The 27,480-nt window shown below is 40.0% G+C and overlaps 1 protein-coding gene across 1 annotated transcript in view; it reads right to left on the minus strand.

Annotated features, from left to right (window-relative positions):
* Positions 1-5,318: 5,318 nt before the first annotated feature.
* LOC131979021 (activin receptor type-1-like) overlaps positions 5,319-27,480 on the minus strand; it is a 33,197-nt gene continuing 11,035 nt past the window's right edge. Inside the window, exons 2-12 of the mRNA XM_059342904.1 lie at positions 23,143-23,216; positions 22,409-22,657; positions 21,506-21,778; positions 20,354-20,620; positions 16,242-16,447; positions 12,298-12,397; positions 10,893-11,039; positions 9,379-9,654; positions 8,310-8,507; positions 7,017-7,147; positions 5,319-6,430 (exon numbers count right to left, since the gene is read on the minus strand). Of these exons, the coding sequence (XP_059198887.1) occupies positions 6,296-6,430; positions 7,017-7,147; positions 8,310-8,507; positions 9,379-9,654; positions 10,893-11,039; positions 12,298-12,397; positions 16,242-16,447; positions 20,354-20,620; positions 21,506-21,778; positions 22,409-22,657; positions 23,143-23,209 (2,049 nt within the window). The 5' untranslated portion in view covers positions 23,210-23,216 and the 3' untranslated portion in view covers positions 5,319-6,295. The remainder of the gene's footprint in view (positions 6,431-7,016; positions 7,148-8,309; positions 8,508-9,378; positions 9,655-10,892; positions 11,040-12,297; positions 12,398-16,241; positions 16,448-20,353; positions 20,621-21,505; positions 21,779-22,408; positions 22,658-23,142; positions 23,217-27,480) is intronic.

Raw genomic sequence — 27,480 nt, forward strand, 5'->3', positions numbered from 1 at the left:
GCTCCGCCTCTGTTGACTGGGATTTAAGAGGATTAGCGCTGCAGACCTCTGATAAAGACATGTGAATGAGAGCCAGAGAGAAAGTGTGCTGCACATCCATTTAACTGCTGCAGGTCCACTGAGTGAAACACCACCTCCTGTCTGCGGACCGAAGGCGGACATTTGTTGAGTTCATGTAGGTGTCAGCTATTAAATGCTTACCAAAGAAAACGAGGTCATATTGTTCAGATTATGCCCATTATGTTATGAGAAGACTCTACAGGTAAATAGGGCAAATATTTTTGAACTCATTTATATCCCTTTCAGTTCATTACTTGCATTAAATATTATTTTTCTCAAATTATATGTTTAAATATGAAAATTAGGCTTTATTTCATTAAATATCGTCACCCTGTTAAAATAATCGCCTAACTTATTTTTTCAAGTTTTGCAGGAAACACAAAAAACTTCACCAAAAGTGTAACATATGACATTATTTATCATTACACTCAAAAAGGATGTAACAAAGGATGGCTATTGGCATAGTAATAACACTGTGTGTAAATTATGTAACTTAAGAGAAATAAATGACTTAGGCAATTTTTTGAACATGCCTTTGTGACTTAAGCAAGATATGGTAACACTTTATTTTGAAGGTGTCTACATAAGAGTGACACAAGCCTGTCAGAAACATGACATGACAAGTATCATGAGCATTAATGTTACTTCAAAGTGTCATTAATGTTCATGACACATCCCATGTCATGTTTATGACACGCTCATGTCACTCTTATGAAGACACCTTCAAAATAAAGTGTTACCATATCTTACCATAACTTATCATATATTGCTTAAGTCACAAAGACATGTTCAAAAAATTGCCTAAGTCATATTTTATTTGGACTTAGGCATAATAAATCCACTTAAGTCACACACTTGACATAGGCCATTATCTTAAAGGGGTAAAATCACATGATCTGATCAACTGAGGATGAAGGTGATTTTACCATAGGTGGCCATGAGGAGATGATTTAGGCAAAAAAAAAACAATTTTGACAAAAAATGACTTAGGCGATTATTTTAACAGTGTGACGATATGTGCTAACAGAGCAGATTGGATAAAACCACATCAAAATGTTTTGTTACATTTTGTTGATATATTTGAGTCCAATGTTTTTACTGAGGACTTTTATACTCCATATATCAGAAAATACTGTCGACAGCCATAAAAAAGTAGGAGTAAAATGTTCTATAAATCAGGCTGTATAGGTGATCTATAAAAAAACCTTCAGAATATATATAAGAATAAAGTGCTACTGAAGTGGAGTAAGTGCTACTGAAGTGGATATTTCTGGCTCAGAGTATGATTTTAGAAAACAACCTTTTAAAGAAGCATTGTAAATGTGTATTCATTTTACAAGAGACCAGTTAAAAAAATAAAACTAATAAATATTACCATGATACCTCCCCAGTTGATGACTTACATTTAGAAATGATTAGTTCCTTGACAATATTTTATTTTATTTTATGTGTTAATATGCACATTTGGCATTATCTAATGCTAACTTTGAGTGGATTTAGAATGATTTTCCTGATGGTAATAGACAACTGCATTAAAATAAACACCTTAATGTGTATTTTTGGATGTTTTCTTTCCACTAGACTCAAAGAAGATGTTCCACGTTATGCAAGCAAAATCATTGAAGTTTAAGAATATTAGTTATTATTTTGATGGCTCTTCTCCAACTTCATGTCCTCCATACTAATAGGCCATCAAAAACATGGTGTGCTGTACACTGACATGCAGGTTTCCAAGGGGAACTTATTAACCTGTTTGTGGGCCTTGAGCCAAAGGCAGTTGCTGCATTCTGTATGAACTCCATCTATCATACCTCCAAACCAACCAGTTCTCCTGTGATGGAATACCTGCCTAGAGTTTTTTTTCAGTTTTTCAGTTTTTCAGTTAGGTCTTAAATCCTGCAAATCTCCTCTGCAAAACAAGGCCTTAAGATTAATGCAGGTGGTACTGTTCTTGAGAGGTGCAACTTCCAAAGACTGATTTTTCTGGTCCTTAAGGGACTGGCAGTTGTCTGCTCTGACTGTCTGGTGCACCAGCCTGCTTTGCACCCCTGTGGTCATTACAATTCTTCTGTCTCTCTGAGCAGCAAAACTGAAGAAATCAGCCTAGAAAGATACATCCCGTCCAACCGAGCAGAGAGTAAACATTGCCAAGTAGTGTGCTGTACATTAAGCTCAGTGCAAAGGTTACAACTACATGCAATAAGTTATTTACTGCAGGCCATGTGTGACCAAGTTGTGCTCCCACTGCTTGGGCTGCATAGCAACAACAGGTGCCAGTGTCACCAAGGAGAGGGAATGAACTGAGTTTACATGAGCCAAACAAGCACGGATTGCACTTTTCTATGTATTCAGTAGGGAATCAACATGTTCTGTACATAGTGAGACACTATTCTGGGATCTGCAAACACCATTTATACCTTTAACCTCTGCTCTTACTGTAACCCCTGTGAAAAGTTTCACAAAGTTGGCCATACAAACACACTTTTTACGGGCAATCATCCACAGATTAGTACCTCTCCCTCTCAGTTGTATCTATAAGGAAGTAAACAGCATGTATACAAACCCAGTACAGAACCTTTGGGAAATACAATGCCATATTAAAACTGTTGCAGTCAAACTTGTGTGCTGTGTGGGTGCAGGGTGGATCAAATGACACTGAATATAAAGACAGTACACCGAGAAAGTCTGACAGCTGTTGATATATGCAAGCAGGGCGTCTCAGCACTGTCAGACATCCACTGTTAGTGTTTCTATCATCTGGCCTGTTACTCCTCTGGCATATTAATCAGTCTGAGAACCATCAGGGGCCCAGTTTCTGTTTGACATCTGCCAAGATATCTGCTGTGCTCACAGTTTCACTTTACAGCTGGCAAGGGAAACTCCTGGGCTTTTGACCTTTTCCGAATGAATATAAATTAATTTGTTGCTTTATCTGTGCAGATGTCAAGTTTTTCTCCAGTAAGGAAATAGATTATTGGATAGAAATAACTGTATATTGGTGAATTAATTCAGGGTAAACTAGCATTTTGCACCGCCAATAAAACATAGGCAATCAAATTTTAGCTGGAAGGCTAATGGCTGCAACGTTGACTTTTATTTGAAAAGGTAAATGACTTGGCTGCTGCTAGACACATCGGGCATAGTTTCCGACTGGACTTATAAATAACGAGAGAATGGTTGGAAAGAGAATAGAGAGATGGTAACAATGGTACTCAAATAAAAACTACATGACTAATAATATTACAATTCCTGCATAATTTACAGATTAGTCACAACTGTACCGTCTAAAAAGAAACTAAAAAAATAAATAAATGTAAATACATGAAAACCAAGGCCAACAGCCATGCTAACAGCTCTGTTAGCCCAGAGATATACTTGCTGTTAACTATGTGCTCCTGTGCGCCTTATGGCTGCCTCGCGTGTCCTTCATCTGTTAAATTAACGCCTTCCTGGAGTGTTGCCATGTTTCTATTAGTGGTCACTTCTCTGGTGTTGCCTCTAGTGAAAACCTCTAGGAACATGTGTTGTACAAAAGCAAGTATGTGAACAATTCCGTTCACAATGCAGCTGGTTGAATACACAAATGCACGGCTAAACAGGAGCTAGTGGTTAGCACTCTTGGCACTCGTGCACTCACAGCAAGAGGGTCGCCGGTTTGATTCCGGCCTGTGGCTCTTCTGTGTGGAGTTTGCATGTTCTCCCCATGTCAGCGTGGGTTCTCACCAGGTACTCCGTCTTCCTCCCACAGTCCAAAAGCATGCACTTAAGTTTAATTGATGAATCTAAATGGCCCGTAGGCGTGAATGAGAGCGTGAATGATTGTCTGTCTTTATAGGTGTGTTTCCACTGAGTACTTTCTGAGTTCTTTTTGGAAAGTTAGCTAGTTAGTTCCCATCAGCCTCTGTTCCTATACAGGTACTTTTGTAGCGGCTTACCGACAGAGTCCGAATGTGACAACAGACCTTGTTGCCAACTTAGCGACTTTATCTCTATATTTAGCGACTATTTAGACCCCTCTAGAGACTCTTTTTCAAAAAAGCAACTAGCGACAAATCTAGCAACTTTTTCTGGTGTTATTGGAGACTTTTGGAGATGTGTTCCTACTCTTCTTAACGAGTAGTGCCGTCCCAAAGCACTCACAATCGGCCCAGTCTTCCTGCAGCAGTCTCTCCCAGCTGCAGTCAGCAGAGCAGGAGATGTTAACCCCTCAGCATCCAGTTAGCACCAGTCTGCAAATGAATCACGCATGCACGAACTTGCCGCTCAGTAGCGGCTCAGAAAGTACCTACCCGAGGCCGGTACTTTCTGAGCCGCTAACTGGGTTGCTAACTGATGAAGTTGGGCGGATCATGGGCGGATCCTCTCTCCTAAGCCGCACCCATAGCAGCTCACTAGAGGAAAAAGTACCTTATTGAAACACGCCTAATGTTAGCTGGGATCGACTCCAGCCCCCCGTTAAGCGGTTCAGGATAATGGATGGGTGGATGATTAAAAAGCAAGTATATCTCTACAGCTGATAATGAAGGGTTAAGTCATTAGCTTTGCTGGTCATAAACCATTGTATTGGTTAAATTAAAACTTTGACCTGATGATGCCGTTAGATGAAAAGCTGGGGATCTAGATTTATGAATGAATGTACCAAATTTCCTGACAATAGTTGAGATATTTCACTTAAAATGACAAATGTAAAAATCAGAGGATTTCAAAGTCAGTAGGAGTCTTCCTCTGGGGATCATGAATGTGTGCAACATTTAATCCAGGCTTTGTACAGCTTTTTAAAATGTAAGCACTTTTCATGTTACTTAAAACAAAAATTCCCAGAGTCTCAAAGCCTTCATCATCACAACTAATAATTGTTACTTTAAATACAATTTTGAAAAGTAAACATTAATTCATTTTAATCCCACAGCAATAAATGTGCATTTATTCTTTGTCTATTTTACCAGCTGTTGATCAGGATTACTTAATGCTTATTTAGTGCTCAAGCAGCTACTTTATTTTCTCATTTACTGAGAAGATGAAACACCAGATTATGCTGAAAATCGTCATTTTCATCAAGATTATATTCAAATTTAAGCATATTCCTAACCTTGAAAACATAACAGCTAAAATCAACCCTATTCATCATCCAATAGTTGTTGAGATATTTAAGTGTAGAACTGTCCTACTATCTCTGGAGCCGCCACTTTTTTGGCTCATAGTAAATAATAATAAATAAATCTACAAGATACAGCATCAAGACAAATGAGACAGATAAATCACACTTTTTTCTATTTAATTAATATAAATCACTAATTGATATAAAATGTTAAAGAAATAAAAAAGGCTGAAGTTTGACTTCATTTACTTGACAATGCACGCATTAGGACAACAATGCACGCGTTAAGACAGTATACAGGCTTTACAGGCTTACTTACAGGCCTCTGGAGAGTTCAGTATCTTGCAGATATTTTATTTGTTCTTTTAGCATTTGTCTCTGTAAAGCTGAAGAAACAAAACATAGAACAGGTACATAATTCATTGTAAAATCCATTGTGATATACAAAAGGTTTGCGACAGAGTTCCTTTAGTTGGACGATATCTCAGGAAAAGAACAGTGCCATCGATGCAGCTGTACAACTAAATGTTACATGATTGGTCACATCCCAAGATACTTGTTCTGACAGCATTGTAAACAGAGGTGCGTGACACACAAAGTAAAACATAACACTGCTCGCTGTGATCACCGTTTAACAAAGTATGCAGATTAAATTGGCAAGTTGACTCCAAATGAATCCACCGTAATGCAAATGAACAATGCAGTACAATTAAAGAGATAAAGTGAAGTTGCTAATATGTTCAGACATTTTTTTTTTTCAAACTAAAAAAATGTGTCAAACAAAATCTGCGCTTCTAAGAAAAGCGAGCCTACTCAAATGCCCAGGTAACGGTTTCTTCCATGAAGAACATTGCTAACAGTCCAGCTCCTATGTCATAATTTGAATAGATATTTTCCTATTTCCAAGACCATTGGCAGTCTCAGAAATGCCTGGTAAGCCATCTTTGGATGCCAAAATGTGTCCCGCCAAGTGTTTTAAAATAAATATAGGTTTGTGCCACTATAAGGGCACTGAACCAATCAAGTCTCTTGTCTTGTCTGATTTCATTAGGATGGTCCACCCTCTGGATGTCTTCAAAAGGCCTTTAAGTACGTGCGCCTCTTCTCCTTCTTCTTCTTCTTCTTCTTGAGACAGGCTCAAATGTCTGTTTTGATTTTGTCCAGAGAGTTGTCGATCTTTGTGAGAGTCTTTTTGATGCGTAACGCTGTTAATCTGGCCGATGGATTCTGGTACCAGCACTCCTTCATGAGTTTAGCCATGGAGGTTAAAGTCTGAAAATTAGTAAGGAGAAATAAATCAACTGCTGTGTCCTGCATTAACATTAGAATATTATTGAAACGATTTATTTCTGGATATGAAAAGCATGCAGAGGTGAATATACTTAACGGAATAATTCATGTTTTTTTGAAGTGGGGCTGTATCCGCTACTTATCCAGTTGGTGTATTACTTAAAGTAAAGTACCCATAGTAGATGCCATCCCCAGTTTGAAGAAGCAGGCAGGAGTCCAGACAAAAAAGCTAAACAATGTACTGCTGCAGACTGGAGCACACACTAAACCACATCTCAGTCTAAGAGTTTGCTCTGTTCAGGATATTTTCCTCTCTTCACCTTGCCCTCAGTCAGCCCTGTTTAAGTTTACCCTGGGGGAACTGAAGCTTTCTACAAAACTCTTCAAAGCCACTAGACCCCTTTAACAAAAACATGAATTTGACCTTGCACAACAGGAGAATTGGTGATTTACCACAGCCTCGATCTGCAGTAGGTAATATACCGAGTATGGATAAGTACCTCATACAACTCCCCTTCAAAAATAAAATCTGAACTATCCCTTCAATGACAGTTTGAACGTCACTTACAGTGTCTGAAAACCATCGGTTTGGTATGTTGGGCCTCTGCTGATCCACGCACACGACCTTCTTCATATCCTCAAAACTGGGGTCGCTGGGGACCACGTCGTGAAAGGGGGGCTTGTAGTCTTCAACAATGCCTACGAGTAGAGGAGAGCATGCAGAAACTCACTTTCAATATCACTCAATCACTTAAATGTGTAAAAAACAATTTATTGACAAATGACCGACATGTAAACACATTTTTTATATAAAAGTGAAAAAAACAAAATCATGTTGTGGTATGGCTGTTTTATCCTTAACTTGCTCTCAAGTGTAGTCGTGGGACAGAATTGAGTTATGAGGTTACTGCGTTGGGGGTAAATCAATATCTTAAGTGTTGCTGAAAGCCCAGTTCCTACTCTAAAGTGATAAACCCATTTGACAGTAAATGGAGGAAGTGGGTTTTATTTCACGTAAGATGCCTCTGGCTTCTCCACAGACCGCAGACAGTGGATGTTGACGTGTGTATCGAGGCCAAATCTTTCTATCAATAGCAGAAAAGCTTTTACTTAGTCCAGCTTGAAGCCATATTTTACGTGTTATTCCTGAAAAGAACCGCGGGTTTGCAGCAAATTCCTTTTTTTTTCTGACAAACGGAAAATAATGACACCTAGATTGTTTAAAAAACACATATAGTTATTAGTTATTTTCTGTTATTTATTTTAGATTCTTTGTCAGGGAATGTTCTGCTCTGTTAGCAACCAAAATTAAAAAAAACAATTCAATCCAATCCACTTTATTTGTATAGCACAATTTTAGCAAACACAAGGTTTCCAAAGTGCTGCACAAACAATAAATAGATAACACAACACAAAGAGATGTAGAAAACAATAGAACAGTAAAATGCAATAAGATAAAATAAATTAAAAATAGGATAAAAATAAAAACAACTAGGGTTGTCAAAAGTATCGATACTTTTTTGAGTATCAATACTTTTGACAATCCTAGTTGTTTTATAAAACGTTGTATCCAGATACGATACTCATTTTCAAAAGTATCTGAAGCTTGTTTTTCTTGTTAATAAAAATGTTTCTGTTAAATTTTGGGGTCTTTGTTTTTATCCTTGTGGTATCGAAAATGGTATCGAGTATCGAATATTTCCGAGTTTCGGTATCGAGTTGAAAATTTTAGTATCGTGACAACCCTTAAAACAACAAAAAAACAACAACAACAACAACAACAACAACAATATGCTGCTTAAAGCAATTCTGTTGGACTTAAATAAGATAACGGACTATGATGTATAAAACATGCACTGACCGTTGCTGACTGTCCTCCTGGCGATCTCCCACAAGACGAGACCCAGGGCCCAAATGTCCACCCTCTTGTAGGACTCGAAACAGTCCATCTGGATGGAGTCGTCGAGCACTTCAGGAGCCATGTAGCGCTTGGTGCCCACTTTAGGGTTGTTCCCCACGTCTAACTCGTTGGTGTCTTGAAAGTGCATGACTGCCAGACCTAGCATGAAAAGACAACACTTTAAAATTCCCCTTCATACATAAAAATTTATGAAAACATCTGCAAAATCCTGCTGTAATTTACACCGCCTAAAACTCAAGATTTTCAGAATATTTTAATGTGAACTCAGCCTTTTGGTGTCAAACTGAACAAACTTCATTCTGCACAGATAGGCTCAAACATCCAAGTGAAGAAATTATAAGACAACACATTTCTGAGTCAAGGGGGACTTGAACTTTCCCTGTCTCAGACAACTACGATAAACAAACACATCAGACTCTTTCATACTTGTTCGCTAAAAGCTTCAACACTACTTGTTTGTCCTGTTCCCACAGGAAGTACTCCAACATAAGAACAACTCGCTTGGGAGACAAACAACAGCCACGATATTTGTCAGCAGAGCATAATGCGTCAACCTGAGCAGAAAGTAGTAGGTCGAGCCGAGCCAGCCGCCAGGTTACGGCTTGTACCTGAATTAGTCTGTATTCAAGTATCTGCAAATGGAACATTGATGTAAAAGATAAAGTGGTCTGAGTTCCTCTAAATGTGTTTTTGATTAGAGGCCCGGTGGAACATTTAAGCACTGGTTGTTTTTCCTGAATTAAGAACAAATATGGCTAAGAGGGTAGATGTGTCTGGAGTGATATTGCTGCAGATGGATCCCTTCAATCCCCTTAGGAGCTTTTAGGTGGTTAAAAACATCTGACAATTACAGTGCACCAGCTTCTATCAGCTCTTTGTTGAAGTAATATTATGTGCAAACCCCAAACTCATGATTATACTTCACAACTATCTGATTAAAAGAAGTAGAGGAATATAAAAACATATATTATCGCATGTATTAATGATATGGATCTTTCAGTTTTCTCACCAAGGTCAGCAATGCAGCACTGTCCGTTCTTTTTAACCAATATATTTTTGCTCTTGAGGTCTCGGTGGGCGATGGCCGGTTTGCCCTGAGTGCCGAAGATCTCGACGTGGAGGTGCGCCAGGCCGCTGGCGATGGAGAGCGCCATGCGGAGGCAGCTGGACGCGTCGAGGGTGCTGAGCTGAAGGTAGTCGTACAAGGAGCCCATCTCATGGAAGTGAGTAATCAGCCACAACTGGGTACTGGAGTTCCTGGAGGTCATGTCTGAAGCTATGAAGCCTAAATTGAGAGAAATATTTGTCAATGGGATTAGTAAAACAAACTTTGATCAACACATGCACCCTAGTATGTAGCCAACGGGACATGTTTGATCAAGGCGGCAACCTCCGGGTCTGAGCAGGGAGGCAAACCAGGAAGTGCCTTAAGCTGCATTTTACCGAAAATTCCAGCAGGGGGCGCTAAGTTTGGCTGCAAAAACATTTCTGTCCATTCACTTCAATGTGAAATGAGAAAACTTCTCACTTGATTTATTACCTCAGAATTTTTTTTTAGGACAACACTATGGTCTCAATCACTAGTAAAAAATCTTCTTCTTCAATTTGATGTTAATTGTTCAAATAATGGCCCTATTTAGAAGAAAATAGAATATAAATAAACATATGATTTGGGGCGTGGCTACCTTTGATTGACAGGTCACTAACAAGGCGAGCCGTCATCAGGAGAGAAGCAGAACAGTGCGTATCCATGGTTATATATACCCTCTCTACTCTACTACTACTACTCAGCTCTTCAGAGAGCATCTTCTACTCCTAGCACCACACAATAATTTTACTCCTCAAAGAATTGCCACTAGCACTTATTGCTGCACTCATGGCTCTTACTGCACTACACCTCGATTGTTTGCTTTTTCTTCCTGTAAGTCGCTTTGGATAAAAGCGTCTGCCAAATGAATAAATGTAAATGTAAATATAACGTTATATAGATATAAAAAAGGACGTTAAGCGGTTCGGTCTCATAACTTTGACCCTTTCAATGTATTTTCACTTAATGACAGTTTATTTGAACGTTTTGTTCTTGTTCAGCGTTTGGTTGGACTAACAGACACTCCAAGGAGTCGCTGTTCAATTCTGAGGTCAGTAACATACATTTTGTTTTTGTTTTTTGCAAGCCAAAACTAACATCTCAGTTAATGCTATCATGAATTAGCAGCAGCTTCTCTCAGTCAGGTTGAGGTGTAGAGAGGCTGTAGTCAGTGATCAGATCCCTCTCCTCCTCCACAGTCCAGATATGGTCTGCTCCCCATATCGAAAACAAGATGGCGACGAGTTTAACGCTGAACTCGCATGTCAATTATTTTTACAGTCTATGGTTTGATCACTACAGTACAATAGTAGGTGGAATGGTCTGCATATGTAAACTTCTTTGCTAAGCTGGAATTGATTAGCATTTAGTTTTATCACAACACCAGGTGTGGTAAAGTACATACTGTACTGCTATACATGTAATAAGATACGTACCTAGGATGTTCTCATGCCTCAGCAGCACCGTGTTGTAGATCTCAGTCTCTCTGAACCAGGACTTCTCGTCTCTGGAGGAGAAGATTTTGACGGCGACACTCTCTCCCTGCCACTGACCCCTCCACACTTCACCGTAACGGCCCTTACCTGGCAGGCAGAAACATGAGAGGAATGAGCAAACAGGCACACACTGGTATTATCATTCATCAAAAGCCTCTCGTAAGGTTGCTCTTGGTGCTAGAATGACCATATTTTACCATCATATTTCCCAATTTGGTTTGTTGTTATTGTTGTTTTGTCAGTAGGATTACAGAAGAACTACTACACGAGAACTTTTTCTTCTGTTTTTAGTTTGTTTTTCCTTTTTTATCCTTTTTATAATTAGACTGTTATGCTTTTAACCTGTAGCACTTGTATGTGTGTATTATTATTATTATTATTATTATTATTATTATATTATTATTATAACTGGTGGTGTCTGTGTAGATGTGAGCTTATTTTGCTGCCCCCTACTGGCCACAAATCAATGAATGCAAAGTGAAATGTTTGTTTTTCTTGGAGAAAACCAACTACAGCAGTGGAAGGGATGTAGAAAAGTGACGATTAAACTTTTATTACAACATCAGTGATTTAACCCTCAACACTGATAACCATGGCAACACGTCTGTCCACACGAAGGACTGCTGTTATTTCGACACTTAACATACTACAATCTCTAAACTAGAATTTGTGCAATTTCTGGCTCGAGGGACTTGATTGCTGAAACATTCTTGCTCAGTTTCATATGATCTGTTAGGCAACACGAACTTGATTTACTTCTTGTGGATAACATTAAAATATGAACCAAGAGAGTCCAGTTTGAAGAGTTGGCAGACATCAAGATGCTACAGAGTCAGTTACAGAGAGAATTTAAACTCTGCTATATCACAATAGTGTCAAAGATTTGCTCCTCCTCATGTAAACAATGCTACAAAGTGCTACAGATTTAATGTACTGCTAAAGGGAGGTTTAGTTGACCCAGGGCCACTTTTTGCAAAAAAATATCCAATAATATGTTGCTGCAGTACCTGAAGCTGCAGTCCTAGCCCTACAGCTGCAGTCTGCACCTCTAGGACTACAGGGCCTTTGCCACAGCTACTCCACTCATTATCACAGTGGTTAGGATAAGGGTTACTAAATAACCTGTCAATGACGAGCAGCCCCACAAAAATCTGGGGTCCTAGAAATGCTGTTGTGAAACTGCAGCCTTCGATTCTGCAGGAACATTCTCCTCCAGGCATTGTTTGGCAGTGCCCCCCTGTGTCAGCACAGTGGGAGTGCCTCATTGAAATGAATGAGGAGGCAGACTAGTTTTCTGAGGCAGCGCTATTGTCAATATGAAAACAGCCATTAACAGAGCACTTACCCACACACTCATTGAGTGTGATTTGTCGTGCAACAGTTCTCTGAACGAGGAAAGGGAGTCCTGAGCCGCTTCCCGAAGTGCAGGAATGATCCAGAAGATCCTGGCAGAGAGAAAAACAGAAACAAAGAGTAAAGGGTTTGTATATTTACATGTGTGTGTTTATATTTGCAAGTGAGCGAGCTGAATGAAAACCCTCCCCGGAGGAATCTGTGGCTCGAGCTTAAAAAATGATGAAATACGGAGCATCTGGGACTCAGATGGAGACTAATACAACAGGCCGCCTTTGATGTGGCACCCACATGGGATGGAAGGGTGCAAGCAGTGTGTGTACCAGGATATTGCGTGTGTGTGTGGGCGTGTGTCTGTGCTGGAGGTGCAGGGTGCCCCCTGCTGAGTAATCAACAGAAGTGCCACCCCCTCCCTGATGACTGGTGTAGGCGCTGGAGATTTTATCTAACCAAGGGCCAGACTCCAAAACATGTGCAATGCTGCTAAGCCTTTTATTTTTATCTTGGCTACAAGACGTGCAGCGTCCCGGAGCTGACACAGGAGGGCAGTGCGCAGCAACAGAGCCGGCAGCTGCTGAGCAAAACAAACGGCTAAACTGGGAGGGGAGGATGAGGATTGAAAACAACAGAGAAGAGTGATGCCTCAGATAAACAGATGCATAATGCAAGAGCTGCCTGAGAGACAATTTGGAATCACAACACAGGAATGCAAGACAGGGCCCATAAAATGAATGATGAGTTGCTCTGCAGAGACTTTAAATCCCTCTCTTTGGTACAGGAGGATTGTTTTTAGGAAGGGTATATTTGGTCCAGGCCGTTAAGCAGCAGAATGCAATCAGAACGATTTAATATCATCATAATCAGAGACGACTTCTGGGCAGCAGGCTGCAGAGGGACAAGCACATGTGTTTCAGTCAGATTTGCTTTTCGCAGCCACACCACTGTTCATAATATCCCTTCTCATGGTGCTGCCAAGCACTTTTTAATTATGCTGAAACAAACATTCTGTGGTTCCATATTTGGGCTTTTCGTTGCCAAGAGTATTGATGGACTTTGGAAATAGCTTGAAAAAGAGCCAAAATCAGCCATTACTTTCTCTCACACACACCAATGATCATACTTTAACAGTTGGACATGTTATTTACAAGTTTCATAATTAAAGATAAATGGGATAATCTGGGCTTTGTAGACTTTAAACACGCTTATAAAGAGACAGTCTGTGTTCCATGACAGACGGAAATGTAAGCTACACGTGAAATAAATGCTTTCAATTAAAAGAAAAGTATCTTAAAGTACAACGTATGTTTCTGTGTGGATTTGGAATAACAAAATGGATGGTAACAGGCGTGTGTTTTGTTAGGGCACAAGCTAGACTGTGACCAGTTTCTGCTGAACTTGATTACACAGTGTGTGTGAGCCAGTGAATGTGCTGGGTTGTCTTTCAGACTAAACGCTAACCACAGGACTCCACCTAAACTCTGGATCAGTTTAGTGGCCCTCAAAAACAGAAACAACTCGGCAGAGAACTTACAATCCACGGTTGAGTGGAGAGAAAATAATAAGCCAAAGACATTCCTCTAACAGACTTGGAAAAATATCTGAGAAGATTCAAAACAAGTTTTGGAGTTGGATTACAGCAAATAGCACCACCCACCTACACATTCACACACAAACATTTCATGAATATGTAGACACTGTGCATTGTTTTAAATGTTTTTACATAAGAATTAACAAATACTCTTGAGAGCATGATCTGAAATGTACAGAAGGTTTACAAAATTATAGCCTGCACTGCTGAATTTAATCATTTTTTGAGGGAAACATGCACATGTTGACCCAACAATGACACTAAGCACTTTGATATGCATAGGCTTAGACTTGTACTTGTGTTTATACTTATACATATATATATTATTCAGTGGTAAGTATCCAGATCCCTTACTTCAGTAAAAGTACTAATACCACACTGAAATTACTCCACTACAAGTAAAAGTCCTGCATTCAAAACTTACTGAAGTAAAATTACAAAAGTATCAGCATCAAAATGTACTTAAAGAATCAAAAGTATAAGTACTCGTTATGCAGTAGGAACCCACTCAGATTGTTTTATATATTCTAAATATATTATTGTATTATTTGTATTGATGCATTTATGTAAGCAGTGTTTTAATTTTGAAAAGACATGGCTCATCCTAATTTAACAACCTAATTTACTGTTATGAGGTATCATTTAAAAACAAATGTCTAATAGATAACTTTAAATTTATCATAATTTTTCATGCTAAATCTTGAACCAAAACCTAACTAGTAACTAAAGCTGTCAGCTAAATGGAGTGGAGTAAAAAGTACAATATTTGCCTCAAAATGTAGTGGAGTAGAAGTATAAAGTTACATAAAACAGAAATACTCAAGTAAAGTACAAGTACCTCAAAATTGTACTTAAGTACATTACTTGAGTAAATGTAAATAGTTACATCCCACCACTGATATTATTCCATAATGTTTACTGAATACGAGGTTTGGGGGATTTTGTGGCCCATATTAAATTTACAACAATGGTACTGTGGACTGGATTTGTTCTCTTCTTACATTTTTTTAATGTTTTATTAGACTGGCATACACTGAAGAAAAAAGAAAACCTTTCTTTGAACTGCTCCTCATTGTCTTCAAACCAGTGTTTGTGTCGTGTTTGGGTTAATCGCAGCATATAAGAAAGACTAAACCCTTGATTACAGTGCCACCACATGACCGCCTTGATCACAAATCTGGATTAGAAAGAGGCAAACAAGGTCTATTGTGTCATCGTGTCTCTTTTGTATATTATTTGGTGGTAAACAGAAGAGGCGGAAGTCCCCACTAATCCAAGTGTTTTAACTCCTCTGCTGAATCCCTTAATTTGATACATCATTACAGAGGGGGGTTTCCGTCTTTGTTGATACACATTTTCACTTCCTGCATGACTTTTAAGACCCTCTCTGAGATTGTGTAGAGCTGCTGTACCACCCAAAATCAAAATTGGATCTGCTGTCACATTCACAATGATTAACATGTCTTTAAGCACCGGAAATAACACTAGACAACAACTTAATCTAAATGATTAATGGTTTTCGGTTCGGGCTGGTTAGGTTTCAGATACCGAAATGAAGTTGTCTACCGCAATAACCCAGTAACCCAGCAGCTCCCTGTGCCGAGATGTGACCAAAATGGTCAAAAGTATTGCTGCTACGCGTCTGTGGCATCGGATTAATATAAATGCAGTGGTTGTGGCGGCATTTTATGCAACAGAGTGCTTCCTTTTACATAATAGACATCAAGTTTAGTAGAAAAAAAGATATCAGGTGAAGTACTCTGCTGGTGTCACTCTGTTATTAGTACTGGTATTGTGATTTGTTATGCTCAGCCTTATGTCTGGTGCTGTAAAATGTAATTAAATATGTGAAAATACTTATAAAACATATGGTAAGTAATGACACAAATTGAACGCCTACTCTATGAAAAGGGGCCAAATGTATTTTAAGTATATGAAAAACCTTTTCTGCTGATCCCGATCCAAGTGATTTAATATTATGTAATCTTTTACCAAGCTCTCGACTGCTATGCATTTTCTTACATAATACAGCTGTGGTCAAAGAGCAAATGTCAGATACATCAAGATGGCTGGGTTAAACTAACTGTGTTGCTCAAAGACAGAGTTTTATTTACTAATTCAAACATCATTCACACAGCAGACATTCTGTGCCTCACTAGAGGTCAATTTATAACACCTACAGTATGTGGCAGCTTCCACAGAGAGAAGAAGTGGGTAAAAATAAAAGAACCAGAATATAATTTGATATTCAGCATACTAGTCAATTAAAATCTGCCTCCAGCAGCTTTTACACCATTCTTTCTAATGAGCTCGGGAGGTAGCCTCCTACATGGTTTCTACCAACTCACCGCCAGAGTGCTCTCCCCCACGTTGGAGGCTATAAGGCCATCGATTGTCCCGTATTCTGCATCTCGGGATGTGAGTCGCTCCATTTGGTTGTTGTGAATGCGTCTGAACACCAGGATGGCGATAGCAGAGAGGATGATGAGGACGATGATGGGCGCCACGATGACGATAACCAGTGTGGTCACGCTGTAGCTGGATAGCTCATCGGCTGTAAGGGGAGAGAAAAAACCATAATGTGAGACCTTTTTGAATATCTATCTATAGATCAAGAATCGTCTGGGTGGGTGGGTAGGTGTGTGTGTGTGTATGTGTGTGTGTGTGTGTTTGTCTAGTGCATATCTCGCTGACCGTTAGTCAGACTGACCTCAGATTTCGTATGTGTCTTGCGCATGGCACGAAGGTGTGCATCCTCGATTTTGAAGATTTTTTCATTCGTTTTTTATATTTCATTATTACGTAGGACGTGTTGCGGCATTGCACTGTTTCCGATCGGACGCCCTTTAGGGGAGCTCCGCCCCATTGTGTGATAGGCCTACACCTGGTCAGTAACACAATTCACTCTGGATTTCCACCCACTCTCATCTGTTAGTCTATTTAGCCTACCTATCTTCAGGAGTTTTAATCCATTTTAGCCGGGAAAGCATTATCGTATCTACCATTAAAACAGGGGGGGCGCTACTGCGTTATTCTGCCATTAAAGCCAGGAAAGCGGATACGTCGTTTTGTAGTATTTGTAGTTTTTTTCCACCTATTTTCGGCTTCTTGGCCAATGAAATGCATCGGAATACATGTGGGAGTGTCGCAATGCAACATGGGACTTTTCCAGAACTTTAAAATCATGGTGGAAGACGACTATAGCGGAGGGAGCTCAGATATTACAGCTATAAGCTCTCAATACTTTTTGAATTTCATTTCTATCTGCTACAGAGGCTGAAAAATCTATTATTTAGTAGGAAGCGTTGACACTTCTGCTGAATTTCCAGAAAAACTTCAGGTTTTAGGGGGTTATTTTAAAATTGCCCAGAGGTTTTACAGGCATTTTTTCCAGGCGTTTTCTAAATGGGTTAAAGTGCGCTACAAGGTTCGATTTTCCAATAATATTCAAATAATTCTAGCGAATATCAATGTTCAATGTGTATGCGCTGGATGGTGTGCGTACCTTATGAAAAGTAATTGTTTAATGGAGTTGCAGAAGTTGTAGTGGTCTGCATGTAATGTATGAATACATACTTCCTACGGGCACTGCACTTTTATTTTGAAATGCAAGATAAAGCTTGATTTTTGAAGATTGAATTTGGCTTGCATCTGTGACCGAGTGCTTCAGTAAACAACAGATGGGAGCTTCCACTGGAAGGACTCAAGAAGATGTGATCATGACTATGTGCGTAGAGGGAAAACTCTCTTCTTGCTGCGGCTTTTCACTGACTGGACCACACATACTGACACAAATAACAGGTTTGCTGCTCTCTGCAGACCTTCTGAAGAAAGCAGTTAAGGGTGGGGGTGCACACAGAGCACACATGAGCATTCACTCTCATACATACACACACACAGTGGATCTCATGGAGTCAGCGAGGCCGGCCTGAGGAACTGACCACCATTCACACTTTCCAAACATTCCAAGGGAAAGAGTTTTCAGCTCGGCCTGCAGCGGAGACAATGATCCCCTTTTCTCCGCTCGAATAATGAACCGTTTCTCCCAAATACACATCAGAACGAGCAACACATTGTAGGATGGGCGGGGATGCATTTGACAAGACGACTTGAAGCCATTCTTCTCATTTGTGGCAATGTAAAGAGAAGACAGCAGTGGTTGTGGAGGCATGCGAGACAGTTGTGACATCATAAATGCAACACTTTATGCAGGATGTCCAATGACACACTGGTGACAATTTTCTCTGACCAACCAGTGGTCTGCAGTGTTTTAGCTCCACCATTAAATAGCATCTTAGCTCACTTGGAACCTTGACTGAAGTGGCTGTTTTGTATCATGCAGTGGAAATGCAGCATAAGTGAATTACTATGATGTGGTAAATTACCTCCAGTTAAGTCAAACACTCAGTACGTTTACATGACACAAAAACGAATTATTGCCCTAATCTGACTATAACTGGATAACTGAAGTGCATGTAAACGTGTTAGTCTGACTAATGCTGACTAATAGTTCTCCAACTTCGTTTAAGACACCCAGATAATGCGATTGGAATAGGATTTTAGCCATCATGTTTAACAAGACAACGCATGTGCGCATGCTTCGTATGCTCCGCCCCCCCACGCCGCGTGATGGCGTATGACCCCAGAACAAAAACAGCCGGTCGTAGTAGCTGGTCAGTATCGAAGGCACAAAGTGTCAAACCGGAGACAGGCTACTGTTGTAGCCCACCAACAGCATCTGGCGTTCATATCTGCCCCTAAAAATCACCTTCAATCTTGTTGTTCTTGTTGTTCGAAAATGCTGGTTTCCCGCCTTTCTCCACTTGTTTATTATGACATAATAATATATATAATAGGTCAACCAGAAAGGGCGCCGTATTAACCTGCTGAAACGACGCATATCACCACCTAGTGTTGAGGAGGAGGACATGTTCCCGTCAGTTATTCCATTTTCTAAGTTGCATGTAAACTGGGACAAGGACAGAAGTCCGATTAGACGCCAAAATCGAATTTAAAGCACAGCTTGATCAAACTGTGCATGTAAACGCACTGACTGATATTTCCAATTTGCAAACTGTATTTATCGCTGATCTACTCTCCAACAAGTATAAATATTTATCTTAAAATATGATATGAAAGGCTGCTATAGAGAGAAAAGGAAAGGTGAAGGAAACAAAAAGGGCAACAACAGCTCTGTGTATAGATGCCAGCCTCTCCTTCACTCCCAGGTGGCTTCACCCTCTGGGCTCTTGTCAGCCAGCTCTGACAGCCTCCGAGAGGACAGAGGGGAAGTGGACCATGACTAAATAATATTCAAAACCTCCCTTTGGTTGCCCACTGTCTCCCTCGTCTCTGTTTCATAAGGTGCCAGGAGTGTGACCACACAAAGGTGTAACTGGGGCCAACAGTAACCATCCAGAACAGCCATGGCAGACGATTTCACAGGCGATGACGTAGCTCTCTCAGTAGAGAAGTAAAATGTGTTACTAATGAGTTATAACACATGGTTGCTCCTATTCTAAAGAAGTTAAATCCATGCAGCAGTTTGGTTAGTACACAGTTCAGTGCAGAAACAACAGATGGAGCTCTTGAGTATCTTTGATAGAAAGGTAATCTGCCCTACAAAGTCTAACTGCAGTAACTACATTTTTTGGTTGAATTTGAGAAAGAACTCCTTGATGTCCGTTTTATCTTGTGACCAATTTTTTTGATTTCAGTTTTGCTTTATTTCAGAGAAATAATTATATAAAAATTGCAGTTACTACAAAATCCAACTCAAAACCAAAGCAGACCGCAGTAATTGCACTTACCACGGTCTGCTTTGGATAAAGATAAGAATTTAAACATAAAACCAAAGCAGACGGTCTGATAAGGTGTAGCCTTGTATATCTTCATTGTGTTGAATAGTGGAGACAAGAATAATAGACATTCTAAGTTTATTTGATTGGGAAATTATTATTTGGATAGTGATTAAGCAGAAAAGTGAGATAAAATTATATTAAGACTAAAATACAACATTACTTTGTAATATTATGTCTTAAATACACAAATCTTTGAACAGAGTTGTTAAAGATTCTTAAATACATTTATAACAAAATCAATTTGAAAATGTTTATTCACTGAAAACAAAATATAAAAGCCGAAAGAAGACAACAACATTGTAGTTACTGCACTCTCTTTGTGCATTACTATTAGAACCTTTTACAGCAAAACCAGAGTGCAGTAAGTACAGTTTTTGGGGTCAAAGGTCAAATAAATTGTCGTTTTTGAGCGTAAAAAAATGACATCATCAATACATGTAGAAATAAGTGTCATATCACTTTCCTACCTATAACCCATTTGGCTGGCCAGTTAAAAACTTTAAAGCAGTTTTTCTCAGTTTCACCCTTTCCGTAGTTACTGCAGTAAGGATTTGTAAGGCAGTATAGAGCACTGCATTCTGGGTAGTATAGTACTATACCTTTGACAGGCAGCTCCACGGTGCTGTTCATGTTACACAGGTGTCCGTGGCAACACTCCACGATCTGGTCTCTGGAAGGTGGGGTCTTGCAGGTCAACGTGCTCTGCTCGTAGACCTTGAAGCAGCCTTTCTGGTAGACCAGGGAGCCGGCGCTGACTGTCAGAGATGAGAAGCACTGGTGGCCCATGCAGCGGTTCCCTGTTGCACAGGAGCTGCCCTCACACACACACTGATGCTCTTCTTTGATCAGAGGCTTCACTTCTACTTCTGCAACAGATTCAAGAAAGAAAGAAAAAGGAGTCATTAACCCTTTAATGCACAACATATTGACACCACTTCTAATGCACAACATGGGTCAAAAATTACCCTCATTCATTTCCAATGTTATTTCATGCTGGCTATGTGATTGAATATCTTTTTTTTTTATTACAACAGATCATTATATCCATTTTTTCTTTGATACTTACACATATGGGTCAAAAATGACCTTGTACATTAGAAGCATAGTGATAAAAAAAAGAAACGTGATACACTTAATTAACTTATTATTATTAATTAACTTAATTATTTTTAAGGTTTAACTTTAAGAGAGTTGTTAGAACCACCAGATTACATTGGAAAATCACATATTTTAACATTTGAGACTTATTAGAGCCACCAAATAATAATTTCCATTGGAAAAACACTAATTTAACAAAATAGGATAGTTAATATTTGTGTCTTCTTTGTCAGGTTTTAAATTGGTGACAACATATAAACACCTTCTAATGCACAACATGGGTCAAAAATGACCTTGTGCATTAGAAGCGTAGTGATAAAAAAAAGGGGGTTTTATTCAAAAAGTAAGAAGTGAAAACAAAAAATTATGATGTATGATGATCAAAAACAAGTTATTTGAGGAAAACCTGCAATACTGAATGATGAAATTAATATATTGAAAGATATAGAATATAAAAACTTAGTCGGGTCACTTTAGACTCATGTTGTGCATCAAAGGATTAATGCTGCTCCTGCATTACTATAAACATGCAAAATTAGTTTTTTTTCTGGTGTTCTTGTCAATTTTGTCATTAAAATTAAATCGTTGTGAGTGACATAAGGTCTATAGTGAACGGCAGCCAAGAGAATTGTGTACAATGTGTACAAAGTCACCTTTCCCTGGAGCTTGCACAGTGACGTTCATGTTACACAGATGGCCCTGGCAGCACTTGACAACATGGGCCGATGAGGGTGGCAGGGCACAGGTGGCTCTGCCCTCCTCGTCGTCCCTCAGGCAGCCCTTCTGTTGGACGGCAACCCCATCAATCATCTTCAGAGAGGAGAAACACTGCTGGCCTGCACAGCGATGGTCACGCTCACACACACCGCCCTCGCACACACACTCCTGGTCTCTGAGGACTGGTCTGCCAGCAGACACTTCTATATCTGATAAGAGGAAATACAGATATGGGAAAACCCATTAGAGCAATACCATTAGTCGCCCATTAAATTAAATGGCAATCACTCAGATCCAAAAACATAAAAATGTATCTGTTGGCTGGCTGGAGAGCTCCATAGAGTAAGTTTGACAGAGAATAAATGACAATTTCTTTATATTTGCAAAAGTTGGATCCATTATCCTGTTAGTATCTGTTTATAATATTTCATATTATATATATCCTGACAACAAAAACACCAAAAAAGAGTTCATAAGAGTTTAATTTAAGAGCTGATATCTAGACATTTCCCATGGTTTTCTTGATAATGATTTTTGTTATTATCAAGAAAACCATGGAAAATGTCTAGATATCAGCTCTTAAATTAAACTCTTATGAGCTATTTTTGTTTTTATCATTATATTTGTCAAAAAAAATGTATCTTTAGTTGTACCAGGCATTAAAATGAACAAGAAACTAAAGAAAACAAGGGTCTAGTAATTGTTTCCATGACTGTATTACATACATTTATAAAAAAATGTATTGCTTTATTAAATAGGTCTTTTTGTGTATTGTCATTGATATATTAAATGGTGTTTTAGTGGCATCATTAATGAAAAGTGCATGATATTTTTCTCACCTTTCACCGGTAAGGAGAAGTTCATGTTACACAAATCCCCGTAGCAGCAGTCTACCACCAGCTCAGGAGTTGGCGGACCTCCGCATTGCAAGGACCTTTCCTCATTACCCACAATGCAGCCCTTTTGAAGGACAGATGTCCCGTTCAGTATGGAGAGGGAGGTAAAGCACTGCTGGCCGAAGCACCGGTCCCCACTGCTGCAGGACGCTCCGTCACACAAACATTCGACATTTTTCGCACTGACATCACCTACAAAAGAAAACAATTACGGAACAGGTCAGAATTCATCTCTGAAAGCAGATTGAGAGCTGCTGCAAAGGAGGGATTGAATCTATAATATGCTTCCAAATGTTTTGTGACAGCAGATGATCGGTGCTTATCCCTCTCGTAAGGATGCATGTATGTATTGTACGCTAGGGGACAAGTGTGGATTGCCACCCTGAAAAAAAGCTCCTCTTTCCACTGCATTCCAACACCACTGCAGTTGTTTAAAATAACACTGCGAGACAGCAGATGAGAGCGAGACAGACTGGGGAGGGGTGGTGAAAGGGAGAAAAAAAATGAGAATTTTTTGGTGTATGCATCTAAGAGACTTGAGGGGGGGACAGAGAAAGACACGGAGGCTGAAAGATTGTGTGCATGTTTAACTGGAGTAAAAAGGAAAAGGGGAACAGAGACATTCAGTACACACCCTTGTACTTGGGACAAGCTGTGTTTGGTGACAAGGCACTTACCTTCCAAGCTAGAACAGGGGAGGATCAGGACGATCCAAACCAAAAGCAACATGTCCCCAACCTTCATTATGGACCTGGAGGGAAGAGAAAAAAAAAAGAAAAATACAAAAATGAGAGGTGCACTCCAATGAATATGTTTATTTTTCCAGGCTGAAACTGTATCCATAGCAAATGACGGGGAATTTTATAATGCTGCACCTAGTTAGTTTTTGTCAAGCATCTTCACAGACAGAGACAGACAGACAGACAGACAGACAGACAGACAGACAGACAGACAGAAGCGTGATTTGCGACGATTTGCTGTCGACCTAAGAGTATTAGAGAGAGCAGTTTTTCAGAGGGAGACCTTTTCCTGTTTTCAGAAAAAGAGTCAACACCAAGTTTAAAATGCTCAGTAAAGTGGGTCTAATGCCTTCCTGTTGTCCTGGCAACAAGGCATTGAGTGGCAAGCAATGGGGAGACTGGTGCTCTCCTATTGGCTGCCTCTGTGCGTGCATGAGTGTGTGCGTGCGTGGTGATGTCTGTGTGTGTGTGTGTATGTGTGTGTTGGAGGGACAGGCTGCTTGGCAGTGAGGGGAGAGGAGCAGACAGACGAGAGAGGAGGAGGAGGAGGAGAAAGAGGAGAGGAACACAGCGGGGAGAACGAGTGTGGGTGCCCAAATACTATCGTTTAGAGACCTGGAGACAGTCTAATCCTTCAATATTTAATGCGTCTGTAGAAGCGTCCACATACGCCGGCGTGCAGTTATGTTTGTTTGTTTTATCCAGTGACAGATTTTTAACAGACCACCAGTCTAACTCGCGCTGTAAACTCAAGGGACGAAAAAAATCCCCCTCTAGACACCCATTTTATAAAGATGATGTGTGAGTTTTGTGGAGACATCACAGCCTGCAGCGTGCCCCGTTTATGCCATACTAAGCACCGGGGCCGTTATCTTGGAAGCATGTGTGTGTGTGTGTGTGTGTGTGTGTGTGTGTGCGCGCCTGAGTGCATCTGTGCCACAGATAAATACGCCAGCGCCCCCCCCCTCCCACCCCCCCTTTTACCTCCATCCCCTCCAAGTCTTTGTGCCCGTCTCCCAGACATAAATGATTAAGCACGTAATGTTAGCATGAGCCCAACGGCGGCGTCTGTACAGGCCGCTCACACACAGACCACATGCTGCTCCTTTAATCAGAGCACAAAACAGAGGCTGCCACACAGAGATAATCAGGAGCTCTGTCTGCTCCCTTTGGACTAGGGGAGAACGGAGCGGCGGTGGGATGGGGGCAGGGAACGGGCAGGAGGGCATGGAGAGGCGAGGGAGGTATAGCCAGGGGGCAACTGGGGGACAGTGGGTCAGAGAAGGGCAGAGAACGGGGCCAAAGTGGGAAAGACATGTGGGCTGCGGCAGCGAGGTAGGATAAAGGGAGGGAGAAGTGGGACAAGGAGGTGTCTGGTGTCAGCGCCCAGGGGGACAGCAGGAAGAAGGGCACCGGTGGGGGGGTGCGGGGGGGGTGGGAGGTGGCTGCCGGCTGGGCTGCGGTGAAGCCAGGGGGCCGAAGGAAACAGGATAAAGAGATAAGCAGAGGAGTAGAAGACAACAGTCTGCAGCGCCGAGGAGGAAAAAAAGTGTGATTCTGTCTGACTGGTTATCTTGATATTGACTCATATACTGTATCAGTCATGAAGGACAACAAAGAGCACGATATCCTGACTCACACGCTGCTGACAGATCAATAACTCACCTCAATTAACTAAGTAGAGCATGTCATGAGGCTCCCTTTAATGGCTTCAATTAGTGTAGGTAAATGATTTGCTGCATTTTTTGTTTACATTTGCAGCTGAAAGACCCTCGATGGGGCACTGAAATTATCTCTGTCTCAATTCATCTCTCCCACGCAGACACTCCGTCTTAAATAAGCTATCATGAGCAGAGAGCTGCACGCTGACGACCAGGCGGATAAGTGGTCCTGTTATGTGTTTGTCTATATGTACATAGCAAATACGTCAGTCTATTCATTGTAAAACCTGAGGGCCTTTTGCAGGATCTCACACCTGAGTTTATGAGGGTTTGTACAGCTTTTTAAGAGTAAAATTCTTTCAAGGCACCTAAACAAAGCTCTCGAACCCTTTATCATCATATGGAAATCTACAACAATCAACTTTGTTTCTTTCTGTTCCAGCTGTTTATATTACCTTGGTGTCTGATTTAATGCTGGCTATGAGTATGGGACCAGCAGAGGATTTATCTTGCGTATTAGCTAGATTTGCTCGTCAGGTGCGAGGCAAACAAAAATGAAGACCGGATTGTTTAATTTCAAATATTGAGAGGATTTTGGTTTACATGACGGATTATGGATTATGTTGAGAGTCAGGCAAAGAATAAATAATTAATCTTGAAAACGCAACGGATAATACTAAGCATTTTCCAATTATTTATGACAAACCCTGGTTTATGCAAGTATTTTACAGCTGGGCAATATATCGATAATATGTCAATACTATGTGAGACTAGATAGACATTGTCTTAGATTTTGGATATTGTAAGATTGCATAAGTATTGTTTTTTTTAACCTATTTTTAAAAGATCTACAGTCATGGAAAAAATATTAGACCACCCTTGTTTTCTTCACTATATTGTTCATCACTGTAGCCATTTTCAATGGTTTTCTTGATAATGATTTTGGTTATCATCAATAAAACCATGGAAAATGTCTAGATATCAGCTCTTAAATTCTCTCTCTTATGAGCTATTTTTGTTGTTATCATTATATTTGTCCGAACAAATGTATCTTTAGTTGTACCAGACATTAAAATGAACAAGACATTGAAGAAAAAGGGTGGTCTATCAATTTTTCCATGACTGTAAATTTCGAGAATTTGACTTGTTTGACTGTTTTGCCTCTACCCACTTAGTCATTAAATCCACAGTATTGCTGATTATTCATCAAAACTTCACTGTGTAAACATTTGATAAAAGCACCTATAGTCAATCCTACAATAACACCGCAATATCAATATTGTGATACTCAAATTTCTCCGTATCGCCCAGCCCTACATATGCAAACATGCTTTACTGTATTACTTCCTACAAGGCTCATTTCTATTACAGTAAAAACAATCGACTCCACATCTTTCCACACGAGACACAGCTAGCTAGTAACATATCATGCAACCAGCTAACAGCTTTGCCTGATGAATACACAGGGAGGACTAGTCCTGATACTGGAAACCTCAGAAGGGATTCTTGGAAAGGAGAGAGGCAGGGCTAGCATCTGCAGAACCGATTGCGATCTGAGCAGACAACTTTATGGCGCTATGTGTGTTTGTGTGTGTGTGAGTCTGTGTATATGTGTGTGTGCTGCAGCTCTCTATCCCTGCGTATTGAATTCTCTGGCAGTGTTCTGCACTGTGTGTTCACAGAGCTGACATCCTGCCAAGGGTGCGTTCTCATTTCCCCCCCTCTATCTGTCTCAACCCCCTTCTTTCCTTTTATTCCCTCTTCCTATATCCTCTGATGTGGTGCGGTAATAGGAAACCAGCATAAATACCACATGGTAATTATAACGTAGATATATTTTCCCCATGTTTGCTGCTCATGGAACTAATAATCTAATGGGTTTTACTGTAGTATAATGCAGAGCAATATTTAATAAAGGTTCAATGCCGTTTCCACATTGAGTAAGCTGTTTATTTTACAATGTATTATGATGATTCCTTCTCTACTTCAAGCTGTGAAAGGACAAGTGCCTTGTAAATAAAGCGCTGTACTTAACGATGTTGAACCACTTGAGCTTTACTTTATGCTTGTTCGGAGCTATACCATCTAGTTACTTTGCAGATTGAGACTTTAAAGAATACTTCACCGTCAAAATGACTATCCGTGACTGCTAAATACAGCAAAACCCATACCCATATACTTTTATCAAGAATCTTCTCCATTTTTTTGATTCTCCATTCACCTCAGAAGGATGTATAGAAAGAAGTTTTCACCAAGAATTCAAGGCAACACAAGGTAAGTCATTCTTAGCTGAGGGTAAGACATTTCCTTCGCTTTTCAAAAGAATTTTACCCACAATGCAGCCCAAAAGAATGGAGCACTATTCAGGATTTATCTAACCAAATATATCAAAAGTAAGAGCTCCATTTCAACCAAACAGAAACCATAAACGGACAGATTTATATAATATGTGTATTGAAAGGGTCATTCTGCAAAAACAGTACTTTTACTTTAGATTTTTAGCTTCTTTTAGGGGATAACACTTGCATAAGTAAATCAACTAAATGCTTTTCCGACCCCAGGTATTCTGGGTGATTATATCATTGCCTCTGAGATGCACAAGCACTGACCTTGC

Source organism: Centropristis striata, chromosome 10 (genome assembly GCF_030273125.1).
Source record: "Centropristis striata isolate RG_2023a ecotype Rhode Island chromosome 10, C.striata_1.0, whole genome shotgun sequence".
Lineage (NCBI taxonomy): Eukaryota > Metazoa > Chordata > Actinopteri > Perciformes > Serranidae > Centropristis > Centropristis striata.